Source organism: Culex quinquefasciatus, chromosome 3 (assembly GCF_015732765.1).
Source record: "Culex quinquefasciatus strain JHB chromosome 3, VPISU_Cqui_1.0_pri_paternal, whole genome shotgun sequence".
NCBI classification, from domain to species: Eukaryota; Metazoa; Arthropoda; class Insecta; order Diptera; family Culicidae; genus Culex; species Culex quinquefasciatus.
This window is the reverse complement of record NC_051863.1, coordinates 129,613,686-129,636,792: the sequence shown is the minus strand read 5'-3', so window position 1 is coordinate 129,636,792 and position 23,107 is coordinate 129,613,686. Positions and strand designations below refer to the sequence as shown.

Below are 23,107 nucleotides of genomic sequence, written 5' to 3'. Positions count from 1 at the left end.
TTAAAAAAATCAACGCCCTATGTTCAGCAGCGCTGCATGCACCGAAAAAGCTTTGGCCCGCCACCCTTTACTCTTTACCTCTCTTTACAACCCACCAATACTAAAGCGAGCCAGCCTAGCGGGCCACGCGCAAATGCTCGTCGCGTTCAACACCGACCCTTTGAACGTCGGGGAAAAAATCTCCATACAGAAAAAAATCAACACATGTAAAGAGCTTCCTATTCATACGCAGCGGCAGTATCGATGTGTTGGTAAATCAGGTTCAATCTGAGAGCGTGAACTGACAGCATTTTTGAGAGAGAGCGAAATGCCACCCCCAGGCCCCAACCGACTTAGCTCGCTCAGCTCTCCAGGAAGCTGCATGCAAAAGGTAAACAAGCCAGCGGTTGACAGCACGTTGAGAGCATGAATAAATGAGAGAGCGCGAGAGCACCACAGATATTGCTCTATATTTGGCGCACTTTTAGACACTCTATGTTTTGCGCAGACTGGTGATGGATTGTTTTAAAACTGGAATGTTCAACTGCGCGCGTTGAACCTCTTCGATCTTCTTGGTACACTAGTAGTGTAACTAGTGGATTCTTGCTCTACTGGAAAGTGATGTAATGTTAAGTTAAGATAGTGTGATTGATAGATTGAATTAAACAAAAAAGTTCTGTGCTTTTTCCAGAATCGGGACACATGGGAAGAATTGTGACAGTAGATTCAACCATGATCGTTATTTTATTTTTCGGTTTGATGCCATTAAATGCTCCAAAAAAGACTGTGTTCAGATTGTAGTCCCGGTTCACTCTAGTTGAATATATTATTATCATATATTGTAGCATGAATTTGTTCTTAAAACTTTTATTCACTGATGTTAAAAACAAATATCGGATTCATGTCAATATAGTTTTGTTTTTAACATCAAAAGCCCTTCAATTCAATTCTCTAAAAATTAGACAAAGGTTTAAAAGCGATACGACCTGGTTCTAAAAAGTATAGAGAAAAATGTCAATTTAATTTTTAAACCGAGTTAGCTCAATATTAGTTGAGCTTAAAAAAGCCCAACAAACAGTTTTCTTTTGTTAAGGATGTGGTATTTTTTCTAACATCCTGATAAATAGTTTTAAAATTCAGTATAATATTAAATAACTAAGGATGGCAGAGCGATTGCTCTATTTTTCCACATTCCCACGCTAATGATTAAGTCTTAAAAATGGGTAATTCTCCGCCAACTCACACAGCAGTTGCCCCGACCCCTCTTCGATTTGCGTGAAACTTTGTCCTAAGGGGTAACTTTTGTCCCTGATCACGAATCCGAGGTCCGTTTTTTGATATCTCGTGACGGAGGGGCGGTACGACCCTTCCATTTTTGAACATGTGAAAAAGAGGTGTTTTTCAATAATTTGCAGCCTGAAACGGTGATGAGATAGAAATTTGGTGTCAAAGGGACTTTTGTGTAAAATTAGACGCCCAATTTGATAGCGTTCGAATTCCGAAAAACGTTTTTTCATCGAAAAACACTAAAAGTTTTAAAATTCTCCCATTTTCCGTTACTCGACTGTAAAAATTTTTGGAACATGTCATTTTATGGGAAATTTAATGTACTTTTCGAATCTTCATTGTCCCAGAAGGGTCATTTTTGTTTAGAACAAAATTTTTCATTTTAAATTTCGTGTTTTTTCTAACTTGTTATTTTTTAGAGTGTAACAATGTTCCACAAAGTTGTAGAACAGACAATTACAAAAATTTTAATATATAGACATAAGGGGTTTGCTTATAAACATCACGAGTTATCGCGATTTTACGAAAAAAAGTTTTGAAAAAGTTGGTCGTCATCGATCATGGCCATTCATGGTCACCCGCGACAGACACGGACGACGAAACAAAGAGAAACGCGAAAAGTAACTTTTTCAAAACTTTTTTTCGTAAAATCGCGATAACTCGTGATGTTTATAAGCAAACCCCTTATGTCTATATATTAAAATTTTTGTAATTGTCTGCTCTACAACTTTGTAGAACATTGTTACACTCTAAAAATAACCCTGCAAAGTTAGAAAAACACGAAATTTTAAAATGAAAATTTTGTTCTAAATGAAAAAATGACCCTTCTGGGACAATGTAGATTCGAAAAGTACATTAAATTTCCCATAAAATGACATGTTCCAAAATTTTTACAGTCGAGTAACGGAAAATGGGAGAATTTTTAAAACTTTTTAGTGTTTTTTCGATGAAAATACGTTTTTTCGGAATTCTGAGTACGCCATCAAATCGGGCGTCTAATTTACATAAAAGTCCCTTTGACACCAAATTTCTATCTCATCACCGTTTCAGGCTGCAAATATTGAAAACACCTCTTTTTCGCATGTTCAAAATGGAAGGGGTCGTACCGCCCTCCGTCACGAGATATCAAAAACGGACCTCGGTTTCGTGATCAGGGACAAAAGTTACCCCTTAGGACAAAGTTTCACGCAAATCGAAGAGGGGTCGGGGCAACTTTTCCCGATTTCGTGTGAGTTGGTAGAGAATTACCCAAATACATTTTAACGAGATAAAAAAAAGTCTTAATCATAATTTTAATTAATTATTTGCATAAACAGAAAATTATAAAGTATAAAAATAATAAAACGTAAAAATAAAAGCCATTGGAAAGAAAAAAGCTTTAAAAATATTTTTTAACATTGAACAGGTACTTCATTCAGGCACGAGACGCCTCTGCGATAGTTTATATGAAAATTAACTAGAATTTAAGGAAATCGAAACCATAAATTTCTGCTTTGGCTTCCCGGTGCTTCGAACGCCTACACTGAAAAAAACCAACATAGCAAGTTCACATGCTTTTTCACGTGAGCTAATCCAAAAACTAACACAATGAATTAACATGCTTTTCCTTTGACTTAGACATGACTTTCATTATAAATGCACGCGAAAACCGCGTCAGCTACACCGATCTTGATCCATTCTTTTTTCATGGGATTTTCATCCCAGATTCACGTGAATTGCACTTCGATTCACCCCAATCGACTTTTCCTTTAGGTTTCAAGTGAATTTCACGTTACTATCGAATGTTTTGATATTGAAGTTCGAAAAGAAAAAAATAGTCTCAATCAAGATGGCCACTCACTTTAAATCTGAGTCAGAGCTCTCGCGTTTAAATAAGATTATTTGCCAGAAAAGAGGTTCTTTTTTCCCCAAATTGTGGCAGGATTATTTCTAAAACTATGGTAAGTATTTTCTAAATATTTCTTTGAACAACAATTTATGCCTAACCATTTTTTAAAACATATTTCCAGGGAATTATCGTCTGCTTCTCGCCGCCGCTGCCTCAAATTTTTTTGAAGTACATATTTGAATATATATTTTTTTTTGTGGATGATGACTGACCCCCATCGAGGCATGTTGGATCCGGAAATGTCCAAGGAGACCCGCGAGGGAGCATTTTTTGTGTGAAGTGTGAATGAAAAAGTGACGTGTGTTCTCGAAGAAGACTAAAAGTGTAATATATATTTAAAAAATAAATGGAAAACTAATGAATGCACGAAATGCATTTGTATTTCAAAACATGAATATAAAAAAGAAAAAGAAAAGGTTACCAAAAATCTTCACTTGAAAAGCAATTGAAAAACATTTGATTTTAAAGTGAAATCCATTTAATTTTCATAAGCATTTCTTATGAAAGTCACGTGAAACGACACATGAAGCTAACGTGATTTTCACTAGGTATGAACATGTAGCGCGATGAAAATTTTTTATGTGATTTACACATGACTTTCACATGCAAAGTGGTATGGGGCAGATTCATGTGTAAAACATGTAATATTACTATGGACCTTTCTTTCAGTGTATGAAATATTTCAAGTAAAATGTTTCGCATTTTTGGTAAACTTATAATTTTATTGTATTTAATTTTTTGGCATTAACTACAGCGTTCAAACAAACTTTAAATGAAAGTTGATGTTGGAGTTCATCAAATAACACAGTTTTGACATTCATAATGCGAACTTATATCCAAATAATTGATAAAACAAGATGAAGTGTCCGGGTTTCGAAGCGTCCGGGAATTCGAATCATGACGTTACATACAAAACAGGTTTTTTTATTGTATGGACAATTGTTCAAATCATCGTAACTTGGGAACGATATCGTCCAGCGCACCGTGACGTGGCACAATGTTAGAACTGCTTGCAGTTTGGACATGGTGCAAGGAACTGTTTCATCAAGGGTCAAGCTTGCAACACAATCAACGAGAACATCGAAGCCAAATGCTTCAATTGCGGAGGCGACCATTCGACCAAGAATCGAAGCGGCCCAAAACGTGCTAAGTTTGTAAAAATTCGGCAGCAAGTGACGACGAGGCACCAACCAAATCGCCGCAAAACACCACCAGCATTCACGGACGTGGATTTTCCTGCTTTGGCGTCAAAAGGAGCAGGATCTGTTCGAGTGTTTCCAAATCTGCAGCCATTGCCGTTGAATCAGCCGCAAAAAGTTGCAGAGAATACAACACCTCCAGGTATCAGTCAGCAACCGAGGGAAAACCAACCAGCATCAACGGATGAAGGTAGCAGTGACCTGTTTTCACCACAAGAACTTTTGAACATTTTCATCGAGATGACAACAACACTGCGTGGTTGCAAAACTCGTGCGGAACAAGTAAGAACTCTTGGAGGATTTATATTAAAATACAGTTCGTAGTTTACTCGTTCTAGTGATTTTGAATATTTCAATGATTTTTTTTTAGTTTTATGTTAGGATTAGTTGTTAAAGTGATTTTTTTCATTTTTACCCAAATGTATTCGATTCAATGCAATAATGTAAACAATTTGAAATAAATATAATAATAAGAAAACGAAAAATAAACGTTAATAATAAAACGAAAAATACAACAAAGATGAAGAGCATTAGGCCATACCACTTAGCATGTAAAAGAAATGTAATTATTATAAGAAAGTTCAATAAAGACATATTTAATTTCAAAAAAAAATCACTGGTTCTAGCAAAACTGATCCTCTAACAGTAAAATGTTTTAGTTAACCAGTAGATTTTTTTTCTGGTTTGGTCAAATTTGACCAGCTTCCAATCCAATTCTAAGTATGAGAAAAAAACGGACCCAGGAAGGAAAAGAGCATTTAGGCGATCGTCTTTCCGAGCTATGTTGTGATTGTTTTCGGTAGTATTGTAGCCCTTTCAAGTATTCACAATAATGACGAGATAGCCTCAAGAGGAACCCCGTAGGTCTAGCAACCACCCCTTACCTTCTGGTAGATCCTGCTTGTTGGCGAATATCAGTATGATCGCGTCCCGCATCTCCCGGTCGTTGATTATCCGGTGCAGTTCCTGCCGCGCCTCGTCTATCCGATCCCGGTCCGCACAGTCCACGACGAAGATGAGTCCTTGTGTGCCTAAAAAGCCGAGTTGAAACGTGCCGTTAGAAGGGGTGGTTTAAACGTCGTTCAGAGAGGGTAATCGGATCACCTACCTGTGTAGTAGTGCCTCCACAGTGGTCTAATTTTATCCTGGCCGCCGACGTCCCACACGTTGAATTTGACGTTCTTGTACGTCACGGTTTCGACGTTGAAGCCCACCGTTGGAATTGTCGTTACCGATTGACCTAATTTTAGCTTATATAAAATAGCTGGAGGGACGGGAGGGACAAGGGTTAGTTATATCAACAGAAGACAGAAGACTTGGGGTTGAGAGACTCACTAGTTTTTCCAGCGGCGTCCAATCCCAGCATCAGTATTCTCATCTCCTTGTTGCCGAAGATTTTGGACAGTAACTTCCCCATCGTGACCCGAGCGTACTTTGTACCCCTTTAACAGGGGCTGCTGCAAGAAGAAGAAAAAAATCAGATTAGTATTACATTCTTGGTAGGGCATTTTTGAAGTTTCTAGAAACAGCAAATAAAACTCGACTTCAACTTTGCACTTTTGTTCGGAAACTGATAAGGTCGAAAGTTGCTTCTTTTTTTCTCACGAGATGCGAATTTCTCCATCACCATCGGCTGTGCTCCTTCGAGGAAGCTTTCAATAGGATTCTCTCAGCTATAACATGAAACACCCCTGAGGGAAATTCGTCTTTTCTGCTGTTTCGGAAAACTAATTAAGATCAGACTGGAAGCAACTCCTGAGGCGATTGCTTACTCCTATTAATTGAGATTCTTAAAAGTTGTTCGTGGAACAAATTTGAACAATTTCCTCGATTTAAATTAACCTCTAAATTACCGCTTACTCCAGCAAACTTGTTCAGCTTAGTTCAGCATGTAATCAAGTGCGGTTTTGATAACAATCCAATGAAAACGAATTGTTCGCTCGCCCTCAATGAAACCGGCTGACTCGTTTGTTATCAATTCCCGGCGTGTAAACATACTAACTCATAGAGGAGCCTTCTTTTGTAACGAACTGTCCAGCAAACTTCACAACACATCACTTATGTGACTCTCCCGCCAGCGAACTCGTATCGTTCAAAACTATAACGAACCGCTGATCGCCCCAGGAAGGTCGAAGTGGCGCAAGCCGTTGAGCGTCACGTGACGTCGCCGTAGCGCCGTTCTCGGTTATATATCACACCAGAATAGTTTGGATTGATTGATCGAATTGCCGACGCAAATCGACAACACGTTGACGTGGTCTTCGTTCGTCAGTCAGACAGCAGTGGTGATAAAAAGTATGCAGTACCTACCAGGTACACAGTTATCTGGGCTGGCATTGCTCGGCAAGGTGAAATGTATCAACCTCCCAGCACTACTATCAGTTTATGTAACTGTGTGTACTGTTTGTACGTGAGTTTTGAACTTTTTCGAGAGGCCAAGATTGAAATAGACAACGGAGAAGCGTTTTTCGCAAAGTTGCAGGTTAGTTTGTGTTGTGAATAATCTCGAATGTGTTCAGAATGAAACAAAAAACAAACAAACTTTGAGCAGAACCATGTGTCCCGATTTGTACCATTTTTGTAAATTTATCAAAATGATATTGCGATAATCCATCGTTATCATTATTTCGATAATTCTATCGGTGATAATCATATCGCCGATAATGGAAGATATCTCTTTTTGCCTTCCTCACTGAGGTAAGGCTATAATCCTGCTCGAAAAATGAACTTTTGAAAAACAGCTCGTAGACCTATATTCATGTATACCTATCGACTCAGAATCGAAAACTGAACAAATGTCTGTGTGTGTGTGTGTATGTGTGTGCGTATTCACTTTGGTGCTCAAAATTCTTGCCAAGTTTTCTCGGCACTGGCTGATCCGATTTGAGTCAAACAAGTTGCATTCGATTCGTTTTGGTGCCCCATAGTGCACTATTGAATTGTTTGAAGATCCGATAAGTAGTTCAAAAGTTACGTATAAAAAAGTGTCAGAGTTGCTAATCAGGTGCTGGAATTTTGATGCCGGATCTCACTTATCTATATGAAAACTATGTCCGGATCTATCATCCAACCCATCGTTGGTTAGGTAATCAAAAGACCTTTCCAATGAGTCCAAGACATTGAAGATCTGGCAACCCTGTCTCAGGTTATGACCACTTAAGTGATATTTATGTACTTTTTTGAAGCCGGATCTCACTTAAATGTATGTAAACTATGTCCGGATCTATCATCCGACCCATCGTTAGTTAGGTAATCAAAAGACCTTTCCAATGAGTCCAAGACATTGAAGATCTGGCAACCCTGTCTCAAGTTATGACCACTTAAGTGATATTTATGTACTTTTTTGAAGCCGGAACTCACTTAAATATATGTAAACTATGTCCGGATCCATCATCCAACTCATCGTTAGTTAGGTAATCAAAAGACCTTTCCAATGAGTTCAAAACATTGAAGATCTGGCAACCCTGTCTCGAGATATGACCACTTAAGTGATATTTATGTACTTTCTCAAAGCCGGATCTCACTTAAATGTATGTAAACTATGTTCGGATCTATAATCCGACCCATCGTTAGTTAGGTAATCAAAAGACCTTTCCAATGAGTCCAAAACATTGAAGATCTGGCAACCATGTCTCGAGATATGACCACTTAAGTGATATTTATGTACTTTTTTGAAGCCGGATCTCACTTAAATGTATGTAAACTATGTCCGGATCCATCATCCGACCCATCGTTAGTTAGGTTATCAAAATACCTTTCAAATGAGTACATAACATTGAAGATTTGGCAACCCTGTCTCAAGTTATGACCACTTATGTGATAATTATGAACTTTTTTGAAGCCGGATCTCACTTAAATGTATGTAAACTATGTCCGGATCCATCATCCGACCCATCGTTGTTTAAGTAATCGAAAGACCTTTCCAATGAGTCCAAAATATTGAAGATCTGGCAACGCTCAGTTTCAAGTTTTGACCGCTTAAGTGACATTTGTGTAATTTTTTTTATTGAGAAATAGATGGAATTTGTGTCCAAACCCATCATATCACCAAATGTTGGTAAAAAGTGAGGAAGGCATCAACCACATAGGTGGATTAAGTTAGTTTTTTTTTAATAATTCTAAATTCGACTAAATAAAACCATATCTTGTTGAATTTTGAATGCTTTTACTGAGAATATATTTTATGACAATGTGATTAGTCTCAAAATATGAACACTCAAATTTTCACAATTTGCTATATGGAAATCAAAGGAAGCAAAATTTAGTATGCATTTTCACTTTATCAGAGTTTTTTTTGTTAAAACTAAAATTTTCACAAAATATTCATAATATGCAGCATATCAAACAAAGCAAAATTTGGTATTTATCTTCAATTTATTCTAGTTTTTTCTACTCAAATTTTCATATTTTTTTTTCAAATTTTGAATGCATTTGTACCTTACTTTTTTCTGTAAATAAATCAAATTTTTACAAAATATTTATAGTTTTTTTTTAATACTTAAATTTCCATAATTTGCCAAACGAATGCCTGTTTGAAACATGCAAAATTTCGCTTCGTTTAACTCCATATTGCATATTTGGAAATATGAGTATTTTCAAGTAATACGCTATTTTGTGAACAATGTTGAGTATTTATACTTTGAAACTTACTTCATTTTCAAGAAATATATTCTTAGTGAAAGCATTTAAATGTAACATGAAATGGTTGAATTAAGGCTGAATCTTTTGAAGGAATTTTTGAATCGATTTGGTGTCTTCAACAAAGTTGTATGTATGAATATGGACTACACTGAAAAAAATGATACACGGTAAAATTTTTTTTTATTGATTTTTAATTTCACTTTTTGTCACTAAAACTTGATTTAAAAAAAACTATTTTTTTTATTTGTTTTAGAGGTCATTAAATGCAAACTTATCAGAAATTTCTAGAATGGGCAAAAAATCTTTGACCGAGTTATGATTTTTTGAATCAATACAATTTTTTTCAAAACATTGAAATATTGGTCGCAATTTTTTTTCAATTTAATTTTTCGATGTTAAAATTGAATTTGCAATCAAAAAGTACTTTTTGCAATTCCGTCGTGAAACTACTCACTTTTCCTGTCATTCTTGAACGACGAAATAGCCTACTTTTCTGTACCAAAAATAACAGAATCGAATAGTAACACTTTTCAAAATAAATGCTGAAAAGTTCTACTTTTCAGCACTCAAATGCGTGCTGAAAAGTTCTACTTTTTAGTACTTGTTTCGAAAAGTAACACTTTTCATTTTTTTAGATTTAAACGATTTATTGACAAAATACATGAAAATTTTACTTAAAATTTCACTCAGTGTGTGTTTTTTGGAATTGCAAAAAATGTTGTATGGAACTCTTTGCAAAACTAGATTTTTTCAGCACTCTTCGTACGACTCGTGCTGAAAAAATCCTCTTTTTGCAACTTGTTGCATAGACTACTATTATCAAATCAAACCATCCTCATTAACGACCCCCGGGTCTTTTGTGGTCTCTTTTGCATGTTTCTGCTCGAACCTAGGAGTCCGAAGGCTTGAATGGGGAGAGTACCCAAACCTCTTTTTACTCCAAGGAACCTTCCACCCCAGTGTTTGAACTGACGACCTTCGGATTGCGAGTCCAACCGCCGCCAGCGATTCCACCGGAGTAGGCTTGGTTTGGTGTGTTGTTTGTACTTATGGCATGGAGACAACTCCTACACCTGGAACGACTTAACGGCCTAACAACCAAGGCCGGGACCGACATTTTACTTCCTCATCCGATGGAAGGTACTTTAGTACTTTAGTGAAATTTTAATAAAGTGAACAGTTTTCAAGTTATAGCCATTTTTATGTAACTTTTTTCAAAATAGTCGCAGTTTTTGATTTTTTTTTTAAAATAGTGCCCATGTTTGCCCACTTTTGAAATAATTATTTTTGAAAAGCTGAGAAATTAAATTAAATTCGGTTTTATTAGTGAATAATCATGTTACAATTTGTTCATTCGCAGTACGTAACAGAGTTTTGGAGTTCCTTTCAGCTGTGTGTTAAATCTCAATCCAGTTTGGAATGATTATTACTTATCACTATAGATTACCAAGAGTAAGAAAAAATTTTGAAAAAAACTTACTGAAACAGAAAAGCTGAGAAAATTCTCAATATTTTGCTTTTTCGGACTTTGTTGATACGACCCATAGTTGCTGAGATATTGCCATGCAAAGGTTTAAAAACATGAAAATTGATGTTTTCTAAGTCTCACCCAAACAACCCACCATTTTCTAATGTCGATATCTCAGCAACTAATGGTCCGATTAACAATGTTAAATCATGAAACATTCGTGAAATTTTCCGATCATTTTTTTCTTTTTTTTTCCGATCTCCGAATTTTAAATCAAGACTAACATTTCAAAAAGACCAAACATTAAATATTACGCCCTTTTGATATGTTAGTCTTGATTTAAAAATTTTGAAAATATTTTTTTTCGAAAAAATCGGAAAATAAATAAATAAATCGGACCAACAGTTGCTGAGATATCGACATTAGAAAATGGTGGGTTGTTTGGGTGAGACTTGGAAAACATCAATTTTCATGTTTTTAAACCTTTGCATGGCAATATCTCAGCAACTAAGGGACGTATCAACAAAGTCCGAAAAAGCAAAATACATTTTGCTACATTTTTTTGAAAATAGGCAAGCTAAAATTGGTTTAGTGAAAAATCATCAAACAACGCAACCACCAAATTTTGACCAAGCAACTCCCATGCCAAATTTGAGCCGAATCGGAGCACTTGTGATTTGGATCCTGCTGGTTTGACGTTGAATCGCTGTGTATGGGCACTTTCCAGATAAACTTGTTGTCTCGTCGACGTCAACAACCGCGTAAAACGCCGGAAATCCCCGTTAGCGCCGGCCGATCGTTGTGCGCAAGACATTCCCAATATAATATCGATCCATCGCATTACAACAGCAAAGGGGAAAATCCGATCGCTGTTCGAAGACGATTTTTCTAACAAACACGTGTGCATCATCATCACCGTGATCTTGACGAAGGCATTTCGACGTGATCGTGTGCTCTTTTGTCGCAAACGTCGCTTGTCGACGTTTAGAGAAAAGTGTTTTGACCTTGAATAAACGTAAAAAAAATAGGTTGGATTAAATTTTGTATAACGTATGGCAAAATTGCACGGCGTTAAATGTTTTTATTAAATTTCTCATTTTAAAGCTAGACTAAAGAACAAGCATTGAAAGATGCGCAAAATGACGACATATTTTTAGTCATAAATTCATTCGTGGCAACATAGCACGAACGAAACGATTTGAGAAAAGGTAGTTAGAAACGGAAAGAAATAAACAAAACAAAAGTCAAGTGGCAAACCATCATCTTGTGCGACTGGTGCGCCGATCTCAACGCCAACCAGCAAAGTGAAACAGAACCGGTTCATCTCGGAGTTCATGACCAGGCCACCACGGGGCGAAATTATATATGCGTCACCGGTTATTTTATTGGGTGAAAACTATCACCGGGCACTACGAGTGAGGGGCCGCCGTCAGCAGATTGACACGGTTTTCGTTTTCTGCGATTGTATCTCGGGACACCCAGAACCGGTTGGCTGGAATTTGTGCTGGGATAGCATCGGGCGGCGCGCGCGGTTTCGGAGGGAATTTCGACGGCGGACTTTTACTTTTGGCGCACTTTCGCTAATTGAGAAATTTACGAGCGGTTGGAAGGGTTTTTGCGTTTTTTTGTTAAACATAAAAAAGTATCAGAAAGAAAAACGTTTAGCATGATTAAATTATTTATGAACTTTAAAGAATCTGGAAAACTCGTTTTAAAAATTCATTCAAAGCTGTTTGTCTACACAGAAAAAAATATGTGAATTTACTCGACACGGAAAAAATGAATCACATGTAAACTCAGTTGATGTAAACTTGAGATTCGACGTAAACGGTTGAATCACACGTAAAATCATGTTTTTACGTATAATTTGTTGCAAATTTACATCAAATTGCATTTAAATTTAAATGTTTAATGACGTGCAAAAGTGTTACATCATAAATGATGTAACATTCGGAAATATTTTTTTGTGTGTATGGTTTAACTAAATAAACCAGCTGATAAATTTTCACAACAGTAGAATAACTAGATCTAACAGGACCTGCACACCAACGCCGTCAGATTGCCTGACTTACACCTACATCTCATGATCTCTTCTCCACGTGTCAGTCAAGTTCGTTCGAAGTCACGCAATGATGCGGATCAACTGCTACCGCGTGCTTGCGTTTTCAAGCTCGTAAACAACATTGGTTTTCAAAAAGGAAGAAAAAGAAACAAGAACATGCATGCCACACAACACAACACACTTCCACCATTTTTGCCCGTTCCAGTTACTAATTAATCAACCGTATTATTGTGGATGTTTTTTTTAGCTTGCCGTACAAGCGTTGGTGTGCGTTACCTTTTGCTCCGCAGGGCTTCGAGTTACCAAGCGAATGAGAAAAGTGTACTAATTAGTTTATCTCTGGCGACTCAGAGTTAAGGTTAGAGATGACGCAAACACAGGAAATTCAAGCTAAACCAAAACGTCAAGACCAGTCCGCAACTTCTTCAAAGCTAATCAATCATGAGAATCCAAAAAAAAAATCCGATCAAAAAAACTTGTCGATTCTAGGTTGATTATAGAAATGCTTCTTGTTCCCTTCTCGTCCCCGGTTATCACAGATACATACAAATATACGGCTATCGATTTATTTAGTAGGCCAAAATAAACTGGAAATATGCTCGAGGACTCTTTCCTGGACCTTCTTGTGCACTAAATTTGATGACATGCTGTGACAACCCGGTTGACAATGTTTGTTGCTGCTGTTGTGAAAAATCTAACGTGTCACCAGATGACACAAGTCGGGACTTTTTACAGTACGTAGTTGTTTCCTATTTTGGGCTTAGCTTCCAACAATAAAGCATTTGTATTAATCGTTAAAACGTCTAAATTATCTGTAAACCTTTAATTTAAAATCTTAAAACAATACAAAAAGAGTAAAAAAGAATCTTCATGTTAAATGTAAAATCTAATGTTCAAACAAAAAGTAAATGCTTGTCTTAAAGTGGCCTTCTTTTAACCTTTTAAATTTATTATATTAAAATGTACAGAAAAGTGCTTCGGAAAAACACTTTCAACCAAATTTGCAACTTCTGGCAAGAGTTACTAACTTTAGACAGAAGGTTGCCATGTATTGGTCATTCCTAGTCAACTGAGTACACTTTTGAACTCGATCTTCAACGATTTGGAACTTGGTGTCGATTAGAAAACCTTCTCGATATTTTACTTAGCCATTTTCTAAACGATTTTTCATACAAATTTTGTTTTTATTAATAACTTTGCAAACGTTAGACCAAAAAACATTCAACCCTCAAATGCCACTCAATATATTATCAGAACATTTATAGCTTTAAAATGCACTTCTGGCCAAATGTACAGTGAAAATAACTTACTTCGGGGAGTGTTGGAAGATTTTATGTCATATAATTTTGGGTTATATTAGGTCTAACAATCTGTAAATATGACACTTAAAAAATGGTGTAAATTTGGAAGGTGTAAAACTTGTAGATTTAACATTACATCGGTCATGATGCAATATTACATAGATTTCGACTTAATAAAGTGGCAATGCCACGGAAAAAGGTAAATTTACACATTTTGAGAGGTAAAATTAGATATTATGTCTGATATAAAAGATTTACCCCAGGCCTGCCCAACGTCCAGCCCGCGGGCCGGATCCGGCCCGTAAAGCCATTTCAACCGGCCCGCGACGGCTTTTCAAAATTGTTCTATGACCGGCCCTCAACTCAAGGCTGTTCATGAAATATTCAACTAATAAAATGAGTGTTAAAATAAAAAAAAACTGTGTTAACTAAATTTAAATAAGAAACATTCTGTTTGTATTATTGCTTTTGCAATAAAATGGTGCTCATTCAACGTATTATTTGAATTTTGCCTTTTCTTTTTCAAAATCTAACATTCTTCAGAATTGAAATTAATTCTTATAATTTATATATTAAATATTAAACTGAAAAATGGCCCAGGAAAACTAAACTATCCGATTCGTTTGAATGTAAAATATATATAAAAAATAGATTTTTTGTCAAAAATTTATAAAGACACACTAAATTTAAACTTCTTTCATTTTTTACTGTGTTTACTACAATTTGATGCATCTTTGTTTTGAATAACATGATTCAAATTTATTTTTTAATAAATGAGTAAGCAAATAATAATGGAATTTTTAAGAACAAATTTTTAAAAGCAAATTATTCATACTGAAAAGAAAGATCACTGCAAATATTTATGTATGTATGTATGTATGTATGATCCCCATACCCGCAGGCAACTTGGTCCTGGAACACATGTGAGCGCTAGGTGAACAATTCGATCATCTTTTACTCCGAAAGATCACTGCAAATATATATGAACCAAAAAATATCAAAATGAGTCAAGAAATCAGGGAACAAAACTTTATTTCTTTCATAAATTTCAATAGTTTACTGAAATTTAAAAAATAACGAATTTTCAACTATTCAATTTTGTTATTGAGGTTTTGCAGCGCGACTGTGATTCAAATGTAGGTGGTGCCAAAATGGGGTTACTTGCCAAAAATCGTATTCCTTTCTGCTGGATTGAAGAACAAAATCGCTTATTTCTCATGATTCCCTGCATTTATCTTAATGAAACTAGTTGCAAAAGACGAGAAAAATTTTTTGCTTAAAAATAATGAACATCATTTTTTAGGCGCGCAAAAATTTTTAAACTTTTTCTTTAAAAAATATGTTTTGGAACACGAAAAAAATAGTTTCCCCGTATATATCAAAGAAATAAACAGTTATATAAATGATAACAATTTTCATTAATTATTGACAGACTTTCTTGCCAAATAGTCCAAATTACTATCTTTTTTTTTAAATTTCCAGTTTTCTCATAGAAAAATCAAACAAATATTGGAAAGTTATACACCAAATTGTTGGAAATAAATTTTCTCATCTGAATCCGGCATAAGTTTAATAAAAATGTTGATTTTGCAGGTAAAAACACATTTTTTTCGAAAAATCATAGGTTTACGCTATTTGTTCATAGGTGGCGGCATGTGTCTTTTAGCTTTGTTGCAAATTCTCTATATTTTGTTAAAAATTTGAACAACAACGTAAAAAGTGTTTTTTTTTTTTGTAAGGAGATTTGAATCCAAATTATGTTTTAATAAATTTTATCATGCCTCATTGATTTTTGAAATATATTGTTGTGTTGAAGAAAATGTTATCAACAGTGTGTTCCCCGAATAGTTTTACAAAAAAAATCTAATAATACACACAGTAAAAAATAATGTAAACTTGGAAGCTGTAATTTTGGAAGGTTGAATATTACCTCTTTTATGATGTAATTATACCTCAATTTAGACTGAAAAAGTGGTATTACACCAGAAAAGAGGTAAAATTTTCTTACATAAAAGATGTACCCCTTCCCAGATGTAATATTACCATGATTTTTTTCTGTGCATCACTATGTTAGTTGAAATAAAATAAACTATATTTCAATGAAACTTTGTAGACAATTTTTATGTAAATGGAGCCAGTTGCACTCGAAAATAACATTTAAGAAGGGCGAATGTTATTCAAATATTTCTATCGTATCAAAAAGTGATCAAAGACAAACTTGTAGTGAATTGAACACACACAGCATAAAATTGTGTAATTTTGGAAGGTGTTATTTTAGAAGGTTGAATATTACCTCATTTATGATGTAATTTAACTTAAATTCAGGCTGAAAAAGGGACATTACACCAGAATAGTGGTAAAATTACACATTTTCAGAGGTAAAATTACACATTATTTCTGACATAAAAGATGTACCCCTTCCCAGATGTAATGCATGCACATCACCTTCGTCAAAATAAACACTTAATATTACACACTGCATGTACAATTTTTGCAGACACAAAAAAAAGTTGCAACCGACGGGATTCAAATCCAGCACCAACAGTAAGGACTGGCGCCTTAGCCCACTCGGCCATCAAACCGATGAAAAACTGGAAGGATAAACGCAAATATGAGCTTCACATTTCGGTCAAGTAGGTTTCCCATACTGATGGGCTACATATTTCAGAGTGTAAAATCACATAAAATTTCATAAAATAATGCAATAATTATTTTACATCCAGGTCTTTTACACGCAGCTGAATTACTACTTTTTTAGCTGTGAATAGGATTTTCCGCTTCCATTTTTTATATGTTTCAGGGACAGGCATCTTTTGCGCTAAAGATTAGGTATCGGTTCAAGAATTCTAAAAAAAAATCTTTTTTTTTTCTATGTAAGAAAAAGCATTCCTGCAACAGGTATTTTTAAAAACTAAGAAAATTTCCTGCAATATTTCTGTTTTGATATTGTTGAGTAGATATAATCTATCATAGATTAAATATTTCCAAAAAAGAGTTAGCATAAAGTAGTTAGCCCTTATTTATCGTGATATCTCGGAAACCGTTCTTCGCACACCTTATGTAAACTGTCATTTGAGTGAAAGGGATATGTTCTTGTTTACAAAAAATATGTGCCCTTTTGAAACGTTAGGCTCCAAATGTTGAATTTTGGGACCACAGAACGAGAAGAAAAAAAGGAATAATTCCTAGATTCATTGATATTTCGTTTATTTTTGATAGTAGCATAATGTGATGATGTATAAATCATTTTGCGATGCTTTTTGTTTCAAAATTTTAAAATTTACGCAGTAAAAAATTATGTAAATTTGGAAGCTGTAATTTTGGAAGGTTGAATATTACCTCTTTTATGATGTAATTTTGCCTCAATTTAGACTGAAAAAGTGACATTACACCAGAAAAGTGGTAAAATTACACATTTCCAGAGGTAAAATTACACCTTTTTCTGACATAAAAGATGTACCCCTTCCCAGATGTAATATTGCCATGTTTTTTTTATGTGCGAAATTCTAGAGTATTCTTCAAAAAATTCATTTGAGTTATCGAAACTGGAGACAAGGTTGCCAGATCATTGACGCTTGGAAAATTACTTCAAATATCTTGATAAAAATAAAACTTTGACTTGCTTCACAAAAAAATAAACAAACACAAATCTTAATCATTGAAATTTCTTAAAAGCAGTTTTTTTTTTAAATAAAACTGCTAAATAACATAAATAATTGATAAGTCTAAAATAGAGACATCACCCCAACTTTTTGACAAGGAAGAAGCCTCCCCACAGCCTTATCAGTGGCTGTTCTTGGCAACAAAACACAAAAAAAATACAAACACAAAAGACACACACAGGTACGCCTGGCAGGGAGAAGGTTATTTTCGGAGCCTTGAACCTGAACCCGGGGGCTGCCGTGTACAAATATCACGAATATTCACCATCACGAGCGCCAAGTGGATGATAACGAGCCCAAGTTGTATGTGTGTTGGTGTGAGTGAGTGTTATCAGCCGGATCTTTGTGAGCAATTTTCGGGGTGAGAAACAAAAACTCGTGGAGCGATGGATTTTGTTAAGTGGAAGCGTTGAATTTGAATTACTTCCGAGAACTTTTGAGGTGGTATTTAAGGGTGAGGAATGGAAATGGAATTATTAAAACATGCGGATAAGTACTTGGAAACGTGTGAGTGGTTATGCACGCGAGTACATAGAATTTTCTGTGAAGAAGTAAATTCATATTGAGTGAATTTTGTTTTATTAAATGCACAAATTGTTCTCAAAAATTTACAACCGATCCAACAACTCGCAGGTAAATTACCAGCCAGTCGTCATAAAGCTAAGCTAATTTGCAGCGAAATTAGCAGATTACGGCCCGAAAACTTTCGCCCCCACGACTCATCATCCGGATTACGCAAGCCAAACTTTCCAAAGCTCTTTGAATTGCTCTCCCACCGAAAAGCCTCAATGAAGTGTGTTCTCCGGTCCTCATTTGGGAATCCATCCACGCTGCTCTCTCTCTTCGCGTATCTGCTCATAATTCACTTGCAAATGCAAAACAATGGCAATTCTTCTCAGCTGGAGGGTGTCTAGTGTCTACACAGTATTTGCCTTCCTCACCTTACTGAGGAAAAGCTATAAAATCACTCGAAAAATGAACTTCTTAATTTGACCTCGTAGACCCACCTTCACGTATACCTATCGACTCAGAATCAAATTCTGAGCAAATGTCTGTGTGTGTGTGTGTGTGTGTGTGTGTGTGTGTGTGTGTGTGTGTGTGTGTGTGTGTGTGTGTGTGTGTGTGTGTGTGTGTGTGTGTGTGTGTGTGTAGGGATGTGGGTCTGTGCACCAAAAAATATGCACTCGATTATCTCAGCACTGGCTTAACCGATTTGGACCGTTTTGGTCTCATTCGATTCGTCTTGGGGTCCCATAAGTCCCTATTGAAATTTATGAAGTTTAGTAAAGTACTTCAAAAGTTATGCTAAAAAAACGATTTTGGCGTATGTCCGGAAGATTGTAAAAAGGGTGGTTTTGTAAGTTATACATTTTCATGTTATACATTTTCAGAAAGGTATTAAAAAGACCTTTCCAATGAGCCCAAAACATTGAAGATCTGATAACCCTATCAAAAGTTATTAGCACTTAAGTGTTATTTATACACTTTTTGGAGGCCGGATCTCAGATATTTCAATGAAAATGATGTCCGGGTCCATCATGCGACACATCGTTAGTTAGATAATCGAAAGACCTTTCAAATGAGCCTAAAACATCAAGGATCTGACAACCCTATTAAAAGTTATTGGCACTTAAGTGTTATTTATACACTTTTTAGAGGTTTGATTTCAGATATTGTGATGTAAATATTGTCTGAATCTTCCATGCGAACTATCGTTGGATAGGTTTTTTTTTTATCAGACCTTGCCGATGAGCCAGAAATATTGATGGTCTGCGAACCATATCAAAAGAAATGAGTAATAAAGTTGATTTGTTAAACATGTTAAGGGGGAATGTTGCTATTTTTACTGAATGTATTGACTTTATGAATATGAGGAAGGCACCAATCACCTAAAGGTGGATTAAGTAACGTTTTTTAATGAAGAGTTGAAAAAAAAACAACAACAAAAAACAGCAACAAAAATGTTTAGCTCGCGACAACAATACCGTCATAAAATAGTTTTAACTGTGAGTTGGGGGAATTAGTTCAGCTACCGTATACCCTCAGGGTTTACGTTTAGCTAACTCAGCTATATCTAGTCTTTAAGGTGGAAAACAAAACAAAAAAAGAAGCTTCTCATGTTTCGTTTTAATGACCGGTTAAGGCGGTGTCTTATGGTTTGTGTGGGAGTGTCGCTTATCGGGGCTTTAAATTTATTCTTTTTTAGGGTGAAACTTGCACGCGATCAAATTCTCAAATTCAAATTATTAAAGGGATGAAAGAAGCCCTGGTTGACTTTCAAGACTGCAATAAAGTTTAAGGGTTCTTTGGAAGAAGGTCTGCCGCAAAGGTAATCCGCCAAACCGCAATGACCTCAAATAAGGAAAATGCCATTTTGAAAAGCTACTCCCGCATTATTGAACCACATTCTCTGTCAGTCATTATGTTGTCGTTCTGTTTCTTCAAGATTTCACCTTTTTTCCGGCGGTGCCGTCACATTAGTGCGCTCGGTGAATTTGACAAAACCGAGCCCGGCTTTGATGCGGTCAAATAATACGGAAGTGGTTGTCGGTGAAGTCAGCTTGCGGGTGCTGTCAATCTGCAAACCGCAGACCGCACTGTGGGTAAACAAGTTTTCAAAGTTCAATTCAAACACTTTATTTAATCTCCGGAAGTATAGTCAATCTTCACATAATTACAATAGTTTTTTTTTTTTTTTTTTTTTGATCCAACTAAAACTTTTTTGGGGCCTTCGGTATGCCCAAAGAAGCCATTTTGCATCATAAGTTTGTCCATATAATTTATCATACAAATTTGGAAGCTGTCCATACAAAAATGATGTATGAAAATTCAAAAATCTGTATCTTTTGATGGAATTTTTCGATCAAGTTGTAGGTATGGATTAGGACTACACTGAAAAAAATGATACACGGTAAACAAAATTGATGATTTTTTATTTAACTTTTTGTCACTAAAACTTGATTTACAAAAAAACACAATTTTTAATTTTTTTAATATGTTTTAGGGGACATCAAATGCCAACTTTTCAGAAATTTCCAAAAAGGGCAAAAAATCTTTGATTGAGTTATGAACTATAGTGATTTTTTCAAAAAATCGAAATATTAGTCGCAACAATTCAACTTAATTTTTCGATCTAAAATCGAATTTGCAATCAAAAAGTACTTTAGTGAAATTTTGATAAAATGCACCCTTTTCAAATAAAAGACATTTTTAGGTAACTTTTATGTTGTTTGCCCGCTTTTAAAAACATGTTTTTTTTTGAAAAGCTGAGAAAATTCTCTATATTTTGCATTTTTGAACTTTGTCAATACGACCCTTAGTTGCTGAGATATTCTGATTCAAAGGGAAAATTGATGTTTTCGAAGTCTCAACCCAACAACCCACCATTTTCTAATGTCAATATCTCAACAACTAATGGTCCGATTAACACTATTAAAATATGAAGCATTCGTGAAATTTTACGATCAATTCGAAAACATTTTTTTTATATATTTTTTAATTTTAAATCAAGACTAACAATTCAAAAGGCCGTAATATTGAATGTTTGTGTTGAGTGTTTTAAGTTAACCCAAAAAAATACTTATTTCTTTATTTCATGAAATAAAATTTTACTGAAAGTAGAATTAGTAAAATATATTTTATTAAGCTATCGTCTTTTTTTATTTGTTTTAGCATAAATAAAATTTGTACCACTCTAATCAATGTTGAGAAAAGAAACTTCTGTATAATTTTCTGATCTTTTCAATAAAAATAGCTTAAAAATTTTAAAACTGTCTAAAATAAAATTAAGAAAATTATCTATTTGTAAACCTTTTTAAAAGTTATGCTTAAATTTAAAATAATAAGGTTATTTTATTACAAAGATCAGAAAATTTCAAAAAAGTTCATTTTTAAAAGATTTAAAATCGAGATGGTGTCCGTTTTTCAAAAAAAAATTGTTTCCGTGAGTGACTTTTCTTCATGAGGAATATTTAAAATAAACAATAATAATTTCTCAAAGGTGACTAGAGTCCAAAATGGTGCAGATTATCAAAAATTCGGTAAAATAGTTTAACTTTAACCATATTTTTTATATTTGTCCAAAAACCCTTTTTAAATCTTATATACCTCAAACAATGTCTTCATGGGCCCCATAAAAAAAAAACAAATCAAAATTACAATACAGCCCAGACTGGATTATCCGAAGTTTCGATTATCCGAAGTTCGATTATCTAAAGGTTTGTTTAAGATAATCGACTCAGGAACAACAATTTTTTTTTGTTTTTTTTCTGACGTTAAACATCAAATCCGAGTTCTGCGACAAATTTGAATGGTTCTAAATCAGTTTAGTGTAGTTTTAAACCCCTAAATTAGGGGTCATAATAAAGCTAAAAAAAAAAAAAAAGACAACGAAAAAAAAAATTCTTCATTTTCAATTTTTATTTGAAAAAAAAACATTCAAAATCTGTTGCAAACTATTTAGAAAACAACTTTTGTTAATGCATTTATGATATGCTTTATGAAAGCTTTTTAATCTTTTACATATTTTAAAGTTTTTCGTCTTTTTTAAACCAGTGCTCTTGCCATAGTATTTTGATATATTAGACTGGTACAAATTTTATTTAAATCAGAAATAAAAAAATAAGTTTTATGGGTGAAATTTATTATTGTTAAAAATAAAAAAAAAAAACATGTAAAATCATAAGCGAACTATTTTAAATACAATGTGTAACAGTTTTCATGCACTTGTAATCCAATGAAGGCTTTTTAATATTTTACAAATGATCAAATTTCATTTTTTGCGATTTGTGATTTTAAACAGTTCGTTTTTGATTTTTGCTCAAAAATTTAAAAAAGTTTGAAATCTAGTTTTTTTTTTGTTTTGCTCCCTCAATTGAACTCAACCAGAACTCAAATATTTTAAATATATTTTTTGCAATTCTTCTGTGAAATGGCCTACTTTTCCCTACCAAAAATAACAGAAAGGAAAATTCATACCTTTCAACACCAATGCTGAAAAATTCTACTTTTCAGCACAGAATTAGATGCTGAAAAGTTGAACGTTTCAACACTAGTATCGAAAAATAACATTTTTCATTTTTTTTATTTATGCGGTGAATTTGCTAAACTCATAGATGTTTGACATGAAATTCCATTCATGAAGCGATTTTCGGAATTGCAAAATAGTAGTTTATGCAACAAGTTGCAAAAAGAGGATTTTTTCAGCACGAATCGTACATTTATAACGAGGTTCACCGAGTTGGATAAATACGAAGAGTGCTGAAAAAATCAAGTTTTGCAACGAGTTCCATACAACATTTTTTGCAATTCCAAAAAACACACACTGAGTGAAATTTTATGTCAAATTTTCATGTATTTTGTCAATAAATCGTTTAAATCAAAAAAATGTTGAAAAGTGTTACTTTTCGAAACAAGTGTTGAAAAGTTCAACTTTTCAGCACCCATTTGAGTGCTGAAAAGTAGAACTTTTCAGCATTTATTTTGAAAAGTGTTGCTACTCGATTCTGTTATTTTTGGTACAGAAAAGTAGGCTATTTCGTCGTTCAAGAATGACAGGAAAAGTAAGTAGTTTCACGACGGAATTGCAAAAAATATTGTAAGCAACTCGTCGATTTTTTTC

The 23,107-nt window shown here is 34.6% G+C and overlaps 1 protein-coding gene across 2 annotated transcripts in view; it reads right to left on the bottom strand.

Moving 5' to 3' along the window:
• LOC6047372 (ADP-ribosylation factor 6) overlaps positions 1-23,107 on the bottom strand; it is a 76,532-nt gene that overhangs the window by 7,089 nt on the left and 46,336 nt on the right. The window contains exons 2-4 of one of the 2 annotated variants that reach the window (XM_038260967.1): positions 5,689-5,810; positions 5,462-5,617; positions 5,238-5,384 (exon numbers count right to left, since the gene is read on the bottom strand). In XM_038260967.1, the coding sequence (XP_038116895.1) occupies positions 5,238-5,384; positions 5,462-5,617; positions 5,689-5,770 (385 nt within the window). In that variant the 5' untranslated portion in view covers positions 5,771-5,810. The remainder of the gene's footprint in view (positions 1-5,237; positions 5,385-5,461; positions 5,618-5,688; positions 5,811-23,107) is intronic. The other variant, XM_038260968.1, reaches the window with a different exon arrangement.